The sequence below is a fragment of the Panulirus ornatus genome, chromosome 62 (genome assembly GCF_036320965.1).
Source record: "Panulirus ornatus isolate Po-2019 chromosome 62, ASM3632096v1, whole genome shotgun sequence".
Taxonomy (NCBI): Eukaryota; Metazoa; Arthropoda; class Malacostraca; order Decapoda; family Palinuridae; genus Panulirus; species Panulirus ornatus.
In genome coordinates, this window is record NC_092285.1 from 10,508,127 (window position 1) to 10,524,862 (window position 16,736).

The 16,736-nt window shown below is 44.3% G+C and overlaps 1 protein-coding gene across 1 annotated transcript in view; it reads left to right on the forward strand.

Annotated features, from left to right (window-relative positions):
- Positions 1–13,142, forward strand: part of LOC139745721 (uncharacterized) — a 46,207-nt gene extending 33,065 nt beyond the window's left edge. The window contains exons 5-6 of the mRNA XM_071656181.1: positions 4,000–4,571; positions 11,869–13,142. Coding sequence (XP_071512282.1) covers positions 4,000–4,571; positions 11,869–13,119 — 1,823 coding nt within the window. The 3' untranslated portion in view covers positions 13,120–13,142. The remainder of the gene's footprint in view (positions 1–3,999; positions 4,572–11,868) is intronic.
- The last annotated feature ends 3,594 nt before the right edge of the window (positions 13,143–16,736 follow it).

Consider the following 16,736-nt stretch of genomic DNA (forward strand, 5'->3'; position numbering starts at 1 on the left):
CTTGGTATGTCAGCACCACTGGGTTCGATCCCCGTAGTTGAATACCACTCCTCCTTTTTGTACTCGAGTTAGTATTTTTGCCTCTAGTGTCAAGGGTTGATTACATCTGATCACTTTCTTGATTACATTGATTACATTGTTGATTACACAACTGATTACATTTGATTACATTTTCACTTCATAGCTCATTACATTTTGATTACATTGTTGATTATAGTTGATTACATTGTTGATTCCATTTGGATTACACTGTTGATTACATTGTTGATCACAAAGTCGATTACATTTGATTACATTGTTGATCACATTTAGATTACACTTGATTACACGGTTGATTGCATTGTTGATTACACAGCTGATTACATTGTTGATCACACGGTTACTCAGTTGATTGCATTTGGATTACACAGTTGATTACATTTGATTACATTGTCGATTACACAGTTGATTACATTGCTGATTTCAGCTCGAGAATGACATATCTGAAGTAGTGGAACTTTCAGTCTGCTCTCATTGGTTACCTTCATAATCTTGTGTATGTATATATATATATATATATATTTTCTTTCAAACTACTCGCCATTTCCCGCGTTAGCAAGGTAGCGTCAAGAACAGAGGACTGGGCCTTTTATGGGATATCCTCACCTGGCCCCCTTCTCTGTTCCTTCTTTTGGAAAATTTAAAAAAGAAAAAAAAGAGAGGGGAGGATTTCCATTCCCCCGCTCCCTCCCCTTTTAGTCGCCTTCTACGACGCGCAGGGAATACGTGGGAAGTATTCTTTCTCCCCTATCCCCAGGGATAATATATATATATATATATATATATATATATATATATATATATATATATATATATATATATATATATATTGATGGCACCGTTTTATGATAGCAACCAGATGTGTTATACACATTTAAGCTGACGACAAATGTATTTAATGTTTGCCCTAACGTGAGATTTTTATTGTACTGCCAAAGTTAAGCCATTCTGTAGGCAAAAATGTAATTGTCCACCCTCACGACATTTTCAAAAGTAATGTAATATCTGAGGGTTGTGTGGGGGGAAGGGAAGGGGAAGAGAGAGGGAGGCAGTTAATGTTGAGAATTTACTACGAGGCAATAAAAACATTTTTTGTGGGTTTTTTTAATGTTGAAAATTTACTACGAGGCAATAAAAACCTTTTTTTGTTTTTTTTTATGTTGAGAATATACTACGAGGCAATAAAAACCTTTTTGTGGTTTTTTAATGTTGAGAATTTACTACGAGGCAATAAAAACCTTTTTGTGGTTTTTTAATGTTGAGAATTTACTACGAGGCAATAAAAACCTTTTTTGTGGTTTTTTAATGTTGAGAATTTACTACGAGGCAATAAAAACCTTTTTTTGTGGTTTTTTTTAATGAGAATTCACTACGAGGCAATAAAAACCTTTTTGTGGTTTTTTAATGTTGAGAATTTACTACGAGGCCATGATTTTTTTTTTTTTCTCAGCGAAAATAAGATATTTTAGGGGAAAGTGAACAGGATCTTAGGTCATTCAAGACGTTTGATTCACACAGGGAATGGCCAACCCTGCCACGGTTGCCACTTCGTCAATACGAACGGTAAATTTAAAAAAAAAAAACGTAAATTTTTAAAGATCCGAAAATTTTAAAATTTAAGATCCGTATAAATTTTTTAAAATCCGTAAATTTAAAAAAAAACGTAAATTTTTAAAAATCCGAAAATTTTAAAAATCCGAAAATTTTAAAAATCCGAATTTTTTTTTAAGAAAAAAAGACCAAAAATCATGTAATTTTTTTTTTTTTTTTTTTTTTTTTTTGTATCTGTTAGAAACTTGCTGTGAGGGGTGGGGAAATATACGAGCTAGAAGAAATTACATCTTTTTTACCCGAGTAATGTCTGAAGTTCTTGGATGAATGAGCTGTTGCTAGCTGAATTAATGTCTCTTGTTATTACAGAAGGGAAAAGACTTATGGTTGCCATCAGATCTTACGTATGTGTTTAGTACAATAACAGGGAAGTGGGATGTTTTATTTATTACAACACTAGAAGTGGTTGTGGGTTGTGGGACTACAGTAGGGAGTGGGTGGGTTGTGGAACTACAGTAGGGAGTGGTTGTGGGTTGTGGGACTACAGTAGGGAGTGGTGGGTGGTTTGGTTACTGTAGCTTACTGTATTACAACACTAGGAGTGGTTGTGGGTTGTGGAACTACAGTAGGGAGTGGGTGTGATGGGTTACTGTAGCTTACTGTATTACAACACTAGGAGTGGTTGTGGGTTGTGGAACTACAGTAGGGAGTGATTGTGGGTTGTGGGACTACAGTAGGGAGTGGTGGGTGGTTTGGTTACTGTAGCTTACTGTATTACAACACTAGGAGTGGTTGTGGGCTGTAGGACTACAGTAGGGAGCGGTGGGGGGGTTGGTTACTGTAGCTTACTGTATTACAACACTAGGAGTGGTTGTGGGTTGTAGTGTGTATGTGTGTGTGTGTGTGTGTGTGTGTGTGTGTGTCTGTGTGTCTGTGTAATGTAACACATGACCCCATTGTTAGCCAGGCTTGTTACCTCTCGTAATGAGCCTAGATGACCCCCCCCCCCCTTTCGTTCTTACGATTGTTAGCGTAGTTCGATAGTCATTGGTCAATGACCATCGTCTCTTCGATTTTGGTTGTAGCCACGTTCATAACCTCCCCCCCCCCCCCAGGTCGACACACAGAACACACACAACCCAGGACGATGGTTGTGGTTGTAAAATTATATTCAAGTGTTATTGCACTGAATTTTTTCTTTTTTTTTTTTCTTAAATTGATGCAGGTCGTAGTCATAACGGCGTATCCCCATGGCCACCTATCAAAATATTAAAATACACCCTATGAAAATACACACTATTAAAATACATACTAGAAATATACACGAAAAAAGTGTTTGTAACACGAAAAAAAATTATGAAAAAAATTTTGTAACGAAAAAATTTTTAAAAATTTTGTAACGAAAAAAAATTAAAATTTTTGTACCGAAAAAATTGTAAAAAATAATTTTTGTCACACGAAAATAAATTATAAAAAGATTTGTAACGAAAAAATTTTAAAAAATTTTGTAACGAAAAAAAAAATTTTTGTAACGAAAAAAATTGTAAAAAAAAAATTTTGTTTAGCGTATTATATCATTAATTTCTGTCTTATCCACTATATCAAATAACACCATTATTCTTGATGTGTATGAGGCTCATCTCGGTTACATAGAGGCATTTTTAATTTGGCCATTTAACCTCATGGCCTTTTTTGATGCTCAAAAGGCCATTGATGACGTGGGCTGTACCAGTTCCACGTGGGAGTATAGTCGCCACACCAGCTGGTCCTTTGGTACATACACTCTCCCCTCTCACTCTCCCCTCTCACTCTCCCCTCTCACTCTCCCCTCTCACTCTCACCTCTCACTCTCCCCTCTCACTCCCCCGCCCTCAATTCTCTTATTGTTTATGATCTCTGATTTGCATTCTCCCTGGTGTCGAATTTCTATATGTCGTGTGTATATTATTTATCATTTATCTGTCGTTGCTTATCAGTTATCCAATGATTCGTTCTTGTGTATGAAACATTTCATTTGGCGTCCATACACGCCCATACCTCCTCCATTCCTTCTACTTTTGTCTTTTTTCTTCTCCGTCATCTCTCCCTGCCTCTCCCTGAACGTGGCTGATTCATACTTACTCCCTGCCTCTCCCAGAGCGAGACTTGCCCTCTCTCCCTCCCTTGCCTCTCCCTGAACGTGGCTGATGCTCTCCCTCCCTCCCTCCCTGCCTCTTCCAGAGAGACCGGTCCTCTCCCTGCCTCTCCCCGACCCCGTCTTCTTCCTCTCCCCCAACCCAGCTAGAGGCTGGAGGGTAAACAGTCTACGCGTATACCACTATTTCGTCCACCGTCAGCCCTTGGCTCTCTGTGGACCCGCGGGGTCTACACACCAATGTAACCCTTACTGTCTTTCTCTCCCCAACACAGAGAAGACCTTCCACCAACCTGCGGGCGCCGTAGGCGGTGCTGCCGAGGTCGTGGACGCGGGCGATGGCTCGTCTCCGACGAGCGGGCCGACATCTGTCGGAGCCGAGGCTGCGACGACGTGCGTGGGCGGCGCCAGCAGTGCCCCAAGCCCTTCCGGCCATCGTAAGACTTCCACGGGGTGCCTGGCCACCTCCAGTAGCTCCCCAAGCCCTTCCGCCAGCCCCAAGACGCCCCCGGGGTGCGCGGCGTCGTCCGCGAGCCCCAGGGAAAGCCACAGGACCACGGGTTCGATGGGAGACTCGAGCTCCGTGGTGGAGGGCCGTAAGACCTCATGTGCGGGGGGCAAGACCCCGGCGGAAGCGAGGGGTGGAGGTGGTGGTGGTGACCCGAGTCCCGCGGGCGTGGAGGGGAGCCCGGGCGTGGGCGGCGCCCCGAGGGGCAGGGGAGGAGACGTAGCGAGCCAGAGGCCCGTGTCCGGCGTGGTCTTCAGGACGCCCGCGGCAGGAGGCGCTGCGAACAGCCACCGACCTCTCAGCGCCGTGGGAGACATCGTCGTCAACCCCCTCCGTCAGGTAGAGTACCTGGTTCCTCTGTAGTTTGTACCCTCCGTCAGGTAGAGTACCTGGTTCCTCTGTAGTATGTACCCTCCGTCAGGTAGAGTACCTGGTTCCTCTGTAGTTTGTACCCTCCGTCAGGTAGAGTACCTGGTTCCTCTGTAGTATGTACCCTCCGTCAGGTAGAGTAGCTGGTTCCTCTGTAGTTTGTACCCTCCGTCAGGTAGAGTACCTGGTTCCTCTGTAGTATGTACCCTCCGTCAGGTAGAGTAGCTGGTTCCTCTGTAGTTTGTACCCTCCGTCAGGTAGAGTAGCTGGTTCCTCTGTAGTTTGTACCCTCCGTCAGGTATAGTAGCTGGTTCCTCTGTAGTTTGTACCCTCCGTCAGGTAGAATACCTGGTTCCTCTGTAGTATGTACCCTCCGTCAGGTAGAGTACCTGGTTCCTCTGTAGTTTGTACCCTCCGTCAGGTAGAGTACCTGGTTCCTCTGTAGTTTGTACCCTCCGTCAGGTAGAGTTCCTGGTTCCTCTGTAGTTTGTACCCTCCGTCAGGTATAGTAGCTGGTTTTCTTGTCTTCCTTCTTCAGGTAGAGTACCTGGGTCATCTGTCTTCCCTCCGTCAGACAGAACTCCTTAAACCATCCCTTACGTCATATGTAAACAACAGGTCCCTTGGAAACTACATCAAACAAGATAATAACAACAGTTCTCATGTCATTACGTCTTACCGCTCACCTGAAATGCTTGCGTTCATAATGTACCTAAAATGTCCTAAATTTGCGTTCATAAAGTACCTAAAATGTCGTAAATTTGCGTTCATAACGTACCTAAAATGTCCTAAATGTTTCAGTTATAATGAAAACGTTTCAGTGACCATTGACGCTTTGGCTAGAGAAGGGGAGCTGGCGGAGGCTGCACGGGAGTAAACACATCCATCAGTTTCCATGTCTTGGGAAGTTAGGAGGAGAGAACGAACCATCTCAGTTGTTTTTCTCTTTCACACACACGAATGTTGTACGTATATAATGACGAATGGTCTTATATGACATAGGTATACGTATATAATGACGAAGACCTCCAGGTGGTCTTATATGACATACGTATGACATACATGTTTTAGTATATCTTTATGGGTCTGATTTGCCTATGTCTGGTGTCATTGAGAAAAGTAATCGCTAATATGGGTTTTTTTTAAGACTTAGGCATGATTTGATGCTCTCTCTGGTGGCTACCTCAACCAGCAGTTACCGTAAAAAATGTAATGACACTGTAGTAGAAAACCTTTTTTTTTTTAGTAAGGATTGTGGATATTATAACGAAGTCGTAGGAACGGAATGCTGTGTATGCCTCGAAGTGAGTCGTCACATTACATAAGTCTACTACGAAATGTTATCAGTGTGAAGTGTTCGGTGTAGTTTTAATATTTTGCCAAACTTGGATAGAATTAACGAACAAAGGCAGTTCGTTACTTGTTACTTCGGACATTTACGTATAAACGTACGTAAAGGTTTTGAGGTGAGCGTATGTCGTTAACGTATTCAAAGGGTCATTATAGCGTAGAAGGACAGAGGTACTGTATTCCAGTTGTATGATTGTATTGTATTTATTTGGTAATGGTGAAGAATATGTAGGACATGTTTAATGGCCCCTCTGCAGTATTGGAGGTTTTGAAGTCTAGTTATACAGCGAAGTAGTGATTTGGTAACCTCTGACACGACATGGGACGACACTTGAGCACGACGGTACGACCCTTGAACACGACGGTCCGACCCTTGAACACGACGGTGCGACACTTGAGCACGACGGTACGACCCTTCAGCACGACGGTACGACCCTTGAGCACGACGGTACGACCCTTAAGCACGACGGTACGACCCTTGAACACGACGGTACAACCCTTGACCACGACGATACGACCCTTGAGCACGACGGGTCGACTCTTGAGCACGACGATACGACCCTTCAGCACGACGGTGCGACCCTTGACCACGACGATACGACCTTTCAGCACGACGGGACGACCCTTGATCTTAACGGCCTTAAGGAGCAGGTCAAAGGTCAGGCCTGCGTCACGAAGGCTTATACCGTCGTACTTCAGGCATGATTGAATCAGGACTTCGCCCCTAAGAGTTTCTACCAATTATCAATTTTCCCGGATAAGTGATCAGTGTGATAATTGACTTAACCACCGCGTTAACCGAGGCCTTTCGTTATCGGGCAGTTAGTTAGCCAGCTAAATAGATAGTGTCGCCTTCTCTGCCCACTTCAGGCGCGAGATGGCCATCACAACTTGTGTCCTGCAGTTACCAGAGGCTCATTCGTACCTAACAACCACAACCACACCCACAACCACCCCTCCCCAGTTCCAGTGATCTGGTGTTTATCTCTGTCTATCGTCAAGGGGGAGGCACGGGGGGGGGGGGGTGTTAACCACCAGCCTCGTAACTTTACATTGGCCATCGTAAGACGTGCTTTGAGCCTGGATGGATCTCAGGTCTAACAGGGCCCCTGGAATAACCTATATCATCCAGCTTTCCAGGCTATAAAGGTATATTCCTATATCATCCAGCATTCCAAGCTATAAAGCTATATTCCTATATCATCCAGCATTCCAGGCTATAAAGGTATATTCCTATATCATCCAGCATTCCAGGCTATAAAGGTATATTCCTATATCATCCAGCATTCCAGGCTATAAAGGTATATTCCTATATCATCCAGCATTCCAGGCCATGAAGCTATATTCCTATATCATCCAGCATTCCAGGCTATAAAGGTATATTCCTATATCATCCAGCATTCCAGGCCATAAAGGTATATTCCTATATCATCCAGCATTCCAGGCCATGAAGCTATATTCCTATATCATCCAGCATTCCAGGCCATAAAGGTATATTCCTATATCATCCAGCATTCCAGGCTATAAAGGTATATTCCTATATCATCCAGCATTCCAGGCTATAAAGGTATATTCCTATATCATCCAGCATTCCAGGCCATAAAGGTATATTCCTCACTGGAACTAGAGTAAGAGAAGTACTGCTCAAATGTGTGTGTGTGTGTGTGAGTGTGTGTGTGTGTGTGTGTGTGTGTGAGTGTGTGTGTGTGTGTGGGACAGCCTTAGGGGAAAAGGGGGAGGCTTCCATCCCTCTTATTTCAAGAGGTGGAAATTTATTTGTTTTTCCCCCGTCTGAGCGGTACGTCCCCCAGCGTCTCATTTCCTCCAGTCTGGATCATATAATTATGATATACTGGGGGATCTTTGTGTCTGCTGGGGGTTAGGATGGAAGATTTCCTCTAATGACGTGGAGAGAGAGATGTATTTGTGTCATTCTCACTCCAATGTCTTGTATGTGACAACCGGTGATTAGAGTATAGTATACACATACCACTTATACTCGCTCTGTCATTCATATATATATATATATATATATATATATATATATATATATATATATATATATTCCTTAACCACAGGGAAATGAAACGCGTTAAGTTCCCAAGTGCACTTTCGTGTAATAATCACATCATCAGGGGAGATGCAAGAAAAAATTTAGCAGTCAGTTGATATACAACGAAGAGACGTGGCTAGGACACCATTTGGTCAAGAAGTGACTCTATGTATATATACAGAGTGTATATGTGTGTTTTATGCCAGGTTCTCGTACACACACACACACACGCACACACACACACACACGCACACACACACACACACACACACACACACACACGTAGGTATATTCCAAGCGGATATTTATAGACATCAACCTCCTTCACTTCGCCTCATATCTCTTCCTTTCACAAGCCCAAGCGACACAGACGTATCCCTCAAGTCCAATGTTTCATCCAAATATTCCAGGTTTTCCCGAGCGCTCTGAAGCCAATACTCAATATCCTAGACACTTGATTCCATTTACCAGACATTTTTCAGATCTCCCAACGTTTTCGGGGTGTTATTCCAAATTACGTACACAAGGGGAATTGCATACACTTTTTTCCCCCCCCTTTCGATAGAATAATTATCTCTTCAATTAATTTGCACGTCCCGATAAGTGGGAGAGACCTAGTTTATCTCTCTCTCTCTCTCTCTCTCTCTCTCTCTCTCTCTCTCTCTCTCTCTCTCTCTCTCTCTCTCTCTCTCTCTCGGGTCAATTTGGCGCTGTGTACGTGTTTTTAAACCAGGGTTGTGTAGGATAATGCGACCTGACCAGGTAATTGAAGAATTAGAGAAAGGATTGTTGGCATGGTGAAATGGTCCAAGCTCAGGTAATTACGTCTGCTCAAGGTTCGAAGAAAGGCATGTGATTACTTGTGGAAAGTTCAAGTAATTACTTTGCTCATGGAGGGCAAATGATTACATTAGCTGAAGATCTGGACTCGTTTGACCTTTTAACCGTGAAGTGTTGGGTCAAAGGTCAGGCCACTACAACCAAGGATTTTAATGTCCTCGGAAATGACCTGAAAATTGCGTATACGCCTCAGTAATGACCTGAAAGTGCGTTTACGCCTCAGTAATGACCTGAAAGATACGTATACGCCTCGGTAATGACCTGAAGATGCTTATACGCCTCAGTAATGACCTGAAAATGCGTATACACCTCAGTAATGACCTGAAAAATGCATATACGCTTCAGTGATGACCTGAAAATGAGTATACGCCTCAGTAATGACCTGAAAATGCGTACACGCCACTTTAATGACCAGAAAAAAATGCGTATACGCCTCTGTAACGGACAGAAAAAAAAAATTGCGTATACGCCTCGGTAATGACCTGAAGAAACCGTCATGGGACGAGTTGCATGACGCGCGAACATCTAACCCCCACCCCCCACCCCCCACCCCCAACCCCCACCCCCACCCCTCCACCCCCCTTGGCAATTACTGTCAGCGTCATGACATCTGTACGCACGTCAGCCGTGCGTCAGCTGACGTCCCTGGGGGGGACCACCTGGGGTATAATATTCGTTTCCAACACTAGTGTCAGTTCTCTCTCTCTCTCTCTCTCTCTCTCTCTCTCTCTCTCTCTCTCTCTCTCTCTCTCTCTCTCTCTCTCTCTCTCAATCTATCTATTTATCTATCTATCTATCTATCTATCTATCTATCTATCTATCTATCTATCTATCTATATATATATATATATATATATATATATATATATATATATATATATATATATATATATATATATATATATATATGTAATCTGTCCGTGTATCTGTCTCTTTGTCTATCTATCTATATATCTATCCATAAATTTGTTATGTGTAGTAACCCTTCATTAGTTCCTTACTTTCTTCCTTCACTCGTATCATCATCTATCGTGTTCCTTCTTCATTCAGAAAGAGGAACACACACACACACACTACTGCTATCATTCTATCATTCTAACACACACTACTGCTATCATTCTATCATTCTAACACACACTACTGCTATCATTCTATCATTCTAACACACACTACTGCTATCATTCTATCATTCTAACACACACTACTGCTATCATTCTATCATTCTAACACACACTACTGCTATCATTCTAACACACACTACTGCTACCATTCTATCATTCTAAAACACACTACTGCTATCATTCTATCATTCTAAAACACACTACTGCTATCATTCTATCATTACACTACTGCTATCATTCTATCATTCTAACACACACTACTGCTATCATTCTAACACACACCACTGCTATCATTCTAACACACACTCCTGCTATCATTCTAACACACACTACTGCTATCATTCTATCATTCTAACACACACTACTGCTATCATTCTATCATTCTAACACACACTACTGCTATCATTCTATCATTCTAACACACACTACTGCTATCATTCTATCATTCTAACACACACTACTGCTATCATTCTATCATTCTAACACACACTACTGCTATCATTCTATCATTCTAACACACACTACTGCTATCATTCTATCATTCTAACACACACTACTGCTATCATTCTAACACACACTACTGCTATCATTCTAACACACACTACTGCTATCATTCTAACACACACTCCTGCTATCATTCTAACACACACTACTGCTATCATTCTATCATTCTAACACACACTACTGCTATCATTCTATCATTCTAACACACACTACTGCTATCATTCTAACACACACTACTGCTATCATTCTAACACACACTACTGCTATCATTCTAACACACACTACTGCTACCATTCTATCATTCTAAAACACACTCCTGCTATCATTCTAACACACACTACTGCTATCATTCTATCATTCTAACACACACTACTGCTATCATTCTAACACACACTACTGCTATCATTCTAACACACACTACTGCTACCATTCTATCATTCTAAAACACACTCCTGCTATCATTCTAACACACACTACTGCTATCATTCTATCATTCTAACACACACTACTGCTATCATTCTATCATTCACACTGATGTATTGCTGGCATGGAACTCCTCCATAAAACTTGGTATTTTGTATTTGTTCTTCGTCTTTAGATGTTTTTAGTAACGTCCTCTTGGTATTGGAGTAGTAGCATTATTGTTCACTCGCTGTGGTGTCGTATAGAGGCAGCATTATTGATTCATTATTGGGTCATTGAGGCAGCATTATTGAATTATGAGTGTTAGTGAGGCAGCATTATTGAATTATGGGGGTTAGAGGCAGCATTATTGAATTATGAGGGTTAGAGGCAGCATTATTGATTCATTATTGGGTTAGTGAGGCAGCATTATTGAATTATGAGTGTTAGTGAGGCAGCATTATTGAATTATGGGGGTTAGAGGCAGCATTATTGAATTATGAGGGTTAGAGGCAGCATTATTGATTCATTATTGGGTCAGTGAGGCAGCATTATTGAATTATGAGTGTTAGTGAGGCAGCATTATTGAATTATGGGGGTTAGAGGCAGCATTATTGAATTATGAGGGTTAGAGGCAGCATTATTGATTCATTATTGGGTTAGTGAGGCAGCATTATTGAATTATGAGGGTTAGAGGCAGCATTATTGATTCATTATTGGGTCAGTGAGGCAGCATTATTGAATTATGGGGGTTAGTGAGGCAGCATTATTGAATTATGAGGGTTAGAGGCAGCATTATTGATTCATTATTGGGTCAGTGAGGCAGCATTATTGAATTATGGGGGTTAGAGGCAGCATTATTGATGCATTATTGGGTCAGTGAGGCAGCATTATTGAATTATGGGGTCAGAGACAGCATTATTAATTCTAGCCTTAACTATAATACTCAAGAAATGTTGTGAAATGGTGTCTAATGTAATATCATCTCTCTTTACAGTCTCTTATACTCTCTGAAGAGGACTTCCCCCCAGAGTGGAGGGGAGAGGAACCCCGGCTCCCCAGAGACAGGCTGAGCTACCCAATAATGGCCTCTAAACACTCCCCCAGAGACGAGAAATACCCTGGGGTGAGGTTCAGCCTCCCCCCCAGAGATGAACCCGCCTATCCGGGGACCCTGCCCGCACGAGGCCCCCCAGAGAATGGGTATTACTCAGGGGTTAGACTGAAATACAAAGCGAGAGACTTGGAGGATTATCCGGGGGTCAGGGGTCAGCATAGCCCGAGGGACGAGGAGGAATATCCGGGGTCAAGACCACAACCAGACCCCGGAGAAGACCAAAACTATGCAAGAATTCGACCTCAGCATAGCCCCAGAGACGAGAATAATTACCCCAGGGGTCACCCGCAGCATAGCCCCAGAGATGAGAATAATTACCCCAGGGGTCACCCGCAGCATAGCCCCAGAGACGAGAATAATTACCCCAGGGGTCACCCGCAGCATAGCCCCAGAGACGAGAATAATTACCCCAGGGGTCACCCGCAGCATAGCCCCAGAGACGAGAATAATTACCACAGGGGTCACCCGCAGCATAGCCCCAGAGATGAGATTAATTACCACAGGGGTCACCTGCAGCATAGCCCCAGAGACGAGTGTAATTACCCCAGGGCCCATCATCAGCATAGCCCCAGAGATGAGATTGATTACCCCAGGGTTCGACCTCAACATAGCCCCAGGGGTGAGCATGATTACCCCAGGGTTCGACCTCAGCATAGCCCCACAGGGGAGCATGATTACCCCAGGGTTCGACCTCAGCATAGCCCCAGAGGCGAGCATGATTACCCCAGGGTTCGAGCTCAGCCTAGTCCCACAGGGGAGGAGGGCTATGCGTCGATTCGCCCCCATCATAGCCCAAGGGACGAGGAGAATTACCCCGGTGGTCGAAGCCCAGACGAAGGTGAGCGCTACCCCCACCACAGCCCCAGGGGGGACCAGACTTACCCTGGGGGCAGGTCCTCCACCTACAGGGCACCGAGGGAAGTCCATAGTTACATCGGGGTCAGAGTCCATCACCCCACGAGGGGCGCGCCGCCCCCCGGGGGTCGTCCTCAGCCCACCGGCAGGGAGGTGGGGACTTACCCCGGGGTGCGGGGGGGTCGTGGACGACGGCACGACCAGAAGGTCGTCTCCAGGAGCGACCTCCATTGCCCCGTGGACCAGCTGATCAAGGCGACGGAAACTGTGGTGTAGGACGCGCTGCTGCTGTTGTGGTGGTAAGGAGTGTGGTGGAGTGCTGTTGTGGTTGTGGTGGTAAGGAGTGTGGTGGAGTGCTGTTGTGGTGGTAAGGAGTGTGGTGGAGTGCTGTTGTGGTGGTAAGGAGTGTGGTGGAATGATGTTGTGGTTGTGGTGGTAAGGAGTGTGGTGGAGTGCTGTTGTGGTGGTAAGGAGTGTGGTGGAGTGCTGTTGTGGTGGTAAGGAGTGTGGTGGAATGATGTTGTGGTTGTGGTGGTAAGGAGTGTGGTGGAGTGCTGTTGTGGTGGTAAGGAGTGTGGTGGAGTGCTGTTGTGGTTGTGGTGGTAAGGAGTGTGGTGGAGTGCTGTTGTGGTGGTAAGGAGTGTGGTGGAGTGCGTTGTGGTGTGGTGGTAAGAGTGTGGTGGAGTGCTGTTGTGGTGGTAAGGTGTGGTGGAGTGCTGTTGTGGTGGTGGTAAGGAGTGTGGTGGAGTGCTGTTGTGGTTGGTAGAAGGAGTGTGGTGGAGTGCTGTTGTGGGGTAAGGAGTGTGGTGGAGTGCTGTTGTGGTGGTAAGATTGGGAGTGCTGTTGGTGGTAAGGAGTGTGGTGTGCGGTGTAGAGTGTTGTCTGGTGGTAAGAGTGTGTGGGTGCTGTTGTTGGTAAGGAGTGTGTTGGAGTGCTGTTGTGGTGGTAAGGAGTGTGTTGGAGTGCTGTTATGGTGGTAAGGAGTGTGGTGGAGTGCTGTTGTGGTTGTGGTGGTAAAGTGTGTGGTGGAGTGCTGTTGTGGTTGTGGTGGTAAAGTGTGTGGTGGAGTGCTGTTGTGGTGGTAAGGAGTGTGGTGGAGTGCTGTTGTGGTTGTGGTGGTAAAGTGTGTGGTGGAGTGCTGTTGTGGTGGTAAGGAGTGTGGTGGAGTGCTGTTGTGGTGGTAAAGTGTGTGGTGGAGTGCTGTTGTGGTGGTAAAGTGTGTGGTGGAGTGCTGTTGTGGTGGTAAGGAGTGTGGTGGAGTGCTGTTGTGGTGGTAAGGAGTGTGGTGGAGTGCTGTTGTGGTGGTAAGGAGTGTGGTGGAGTGCTGTTGTGGTGGTAAGGAGTGTGGTGGAGTGCTGTTGTGGTTGTGGTGGTAAGGAGTGTGGTGGAGTGCTGTTGTGGTTGTGGTGGTAAGGAGTGTGTGGAGTGCTGTTGTGGTTGTGGTGGTAAGGAGTGTGGTGGAGTGCTATTGTGGTTGTGGTGGTAAGGAGTGTGGTGGAGTGCTGTTGTGGTGGTAAAGTGTGAGGTGGAGTGCTGTTGTGGTGGTAAGGAGTGTGTGGAGTGCTGTTGTGGTTGTGGTGGTAAAGTGTGTGGTGGAGTGCTGTTGTGGTGGTAAAGTGTGTGGTGGAGTGCTGTTATGGTGGTAAGGAGTGTGGTGGAGTGCTGTTGTGGTGGTAAAGTGTGAGGTGGAGTGCTGTTGTGGTGGTAAAGTGTGTGGTGGAATGCTGTTGTGGTTGTGAGGGGCATGTGGTAAGAGTTGTGTACGAGGGGTGGAAAGGAGTAGTGATGATGTGGCCACAACTTGGAAGTTGTAGTTCATGGGAGTTGTAATTTATAGTTCAGATATTGTGGAAATAAGTGGTGTTGTGAAAATGTTGTGGGTTGTGGTGTTGTAAAGTGTAAGTGAGGCAGGAGAAGAACAACTGGTAGGTGTTGTAGTGTTCAGGGTTGTGATTGTAGAGAAAACTTATTAAAAAGTATATAATATTGATTATAATTAAGACAGGGATCCCTATATGTTTTATACATATACAACAATATACAGGAATACATACGTATTTTTATATCTTAGTTTCTATACTATAAGTAATAGTAATAAAAGATGATAGAATATAAGTAATAAGAGATAATAGAAGTAATAAGAGATGATAGAATAGAAGTAATAGTAATGAGATAGTCTATTATAAGTAATAGTAATGAGATAGTCTATTATAAGTAATAGTAATGAGATAGTAGATTATAAGTAATAGTAATGAGATAGTAGATTATAAGTAATAGTAATGAGATAGTCTATTATAAGTAATAGTAATTAGATAGTCTATTATAAGTAATAGTAATGAGATAGTAGATTATAAGTAATAGTAAGGAGAGGTGGTAGACTACTAACTTAGAAACAGGGTAGAAAGTAGATGGTAGAGGTGTAATTGCGTGGTGGAATGACCCCATAATGGTTATGAACACGACTGTGTCAAGGGTCAGGTCAAAGGTCATGCCGTCGTGCTCAACGACACCGCTGTCGTTAGGCGTCTTGGAAAAGGGGGTTCGTTTAGTCATTGTAAACGACCTCGTTACTCTCGACCCTCGTTAAGACTTGAGAATAACACTTGGATGCGCCTTGATGGCGATAACCCTCTGGCCGTCTAGGGTTCGAACCCAGCCATTACCGCGTTGCAGGCCGCTGGGTCGACCAGTGCGCCGTACTCAAGGGGTTCGATCGTCGTACTCAAAAAAGGGGTTTGAGGTTGAGTGCTGAGTCCGCTACCCTCGTGTGTGAGTGAATGCAATTACAAGAGGATGGGTAATTAGTGATTACATCAGCAGTAATTACATCTCCAGGTCCTGCGGGATGATAATTACATAAGTAATTATCATCTCCAGATCGTGTGGCATTAATTGGAGTGTAGTGTATGTCTTTAACGAGGTCATAGGTCATGACCCAACCACAATATACTCTTTATGACGAATCACATTATAATTTGACCCCCGTTTTTTTTTGTTCTTAATCTCCCGTGACGTCACTAATGAGGCCGTTAATCACTGACGGTAATTACCAGAGTTTATATCATTCGCTGGCGTGGTTTCTGCTGGTCTGAGAATTCTCAAGAGTTAGTGGCAGCATTTGGTGAAGATGATGTAAATACCGAGTATTTAACAACCCGGGTGAACGACCCTTAGAGTTATGGATGAATGCCCTTTGACCTGAGCCTTAAGGTGTGGGTGGGTCAAAGGTCATGCCATAAGGGGTGGGTCAAAGGCCATGCCATAAGGGGTGGGTCAAAGGTCATGCTATCATACTTTAAGGTCGTACCGTCTCAATGCTCAAGGGTCGTACCGTCGTGTTCAAGGGTCGTACCGTCTCAGTGCTCAAGGGTCGTACCGTCTCAGTGCTCAAGGGTCGTGTACCGTCGTGCTCAAGGGTCGTGTACCGTCGTGATCAAGGGTCGTACCGTCGTGCTCAAGGGTCGTGTACCGTCGTGCTCAAGGGTCGTGTACCGTCGTGTTCAAGGGTCGTGTACCGTCGTGCTCAAGGGTCGTGTACCGTCGTGCTCAAGGGTCGTGTGCCGTCGTGCTCAAGGGTCGTGTACCGTCGTGTTCAAGGGTCGTGTACCGTCTCAGTGCTCAAGGTCAACAAAGACAGGGTTTTATTTGTTTTTGTTCTTGTTGTTCTTATTGAATATACCCAAACGTCTACTCAGATATGCAAATTCATTACAATCTCCGTAATGTTCTGTGTTATTGTAGAATGAACAACCTCGCTATGTAGAATGTTCTCTGTACACCAGGAGTACCTCGTGTGTGTGTGTGTGTGTGTGTGTGTGTGTGTGTGTGTGTGTGTGTGTGTGATTGTATGTGTGTGTGTGAGTGATTGTGTCTGTGTGTATGTCTGTGTGTGT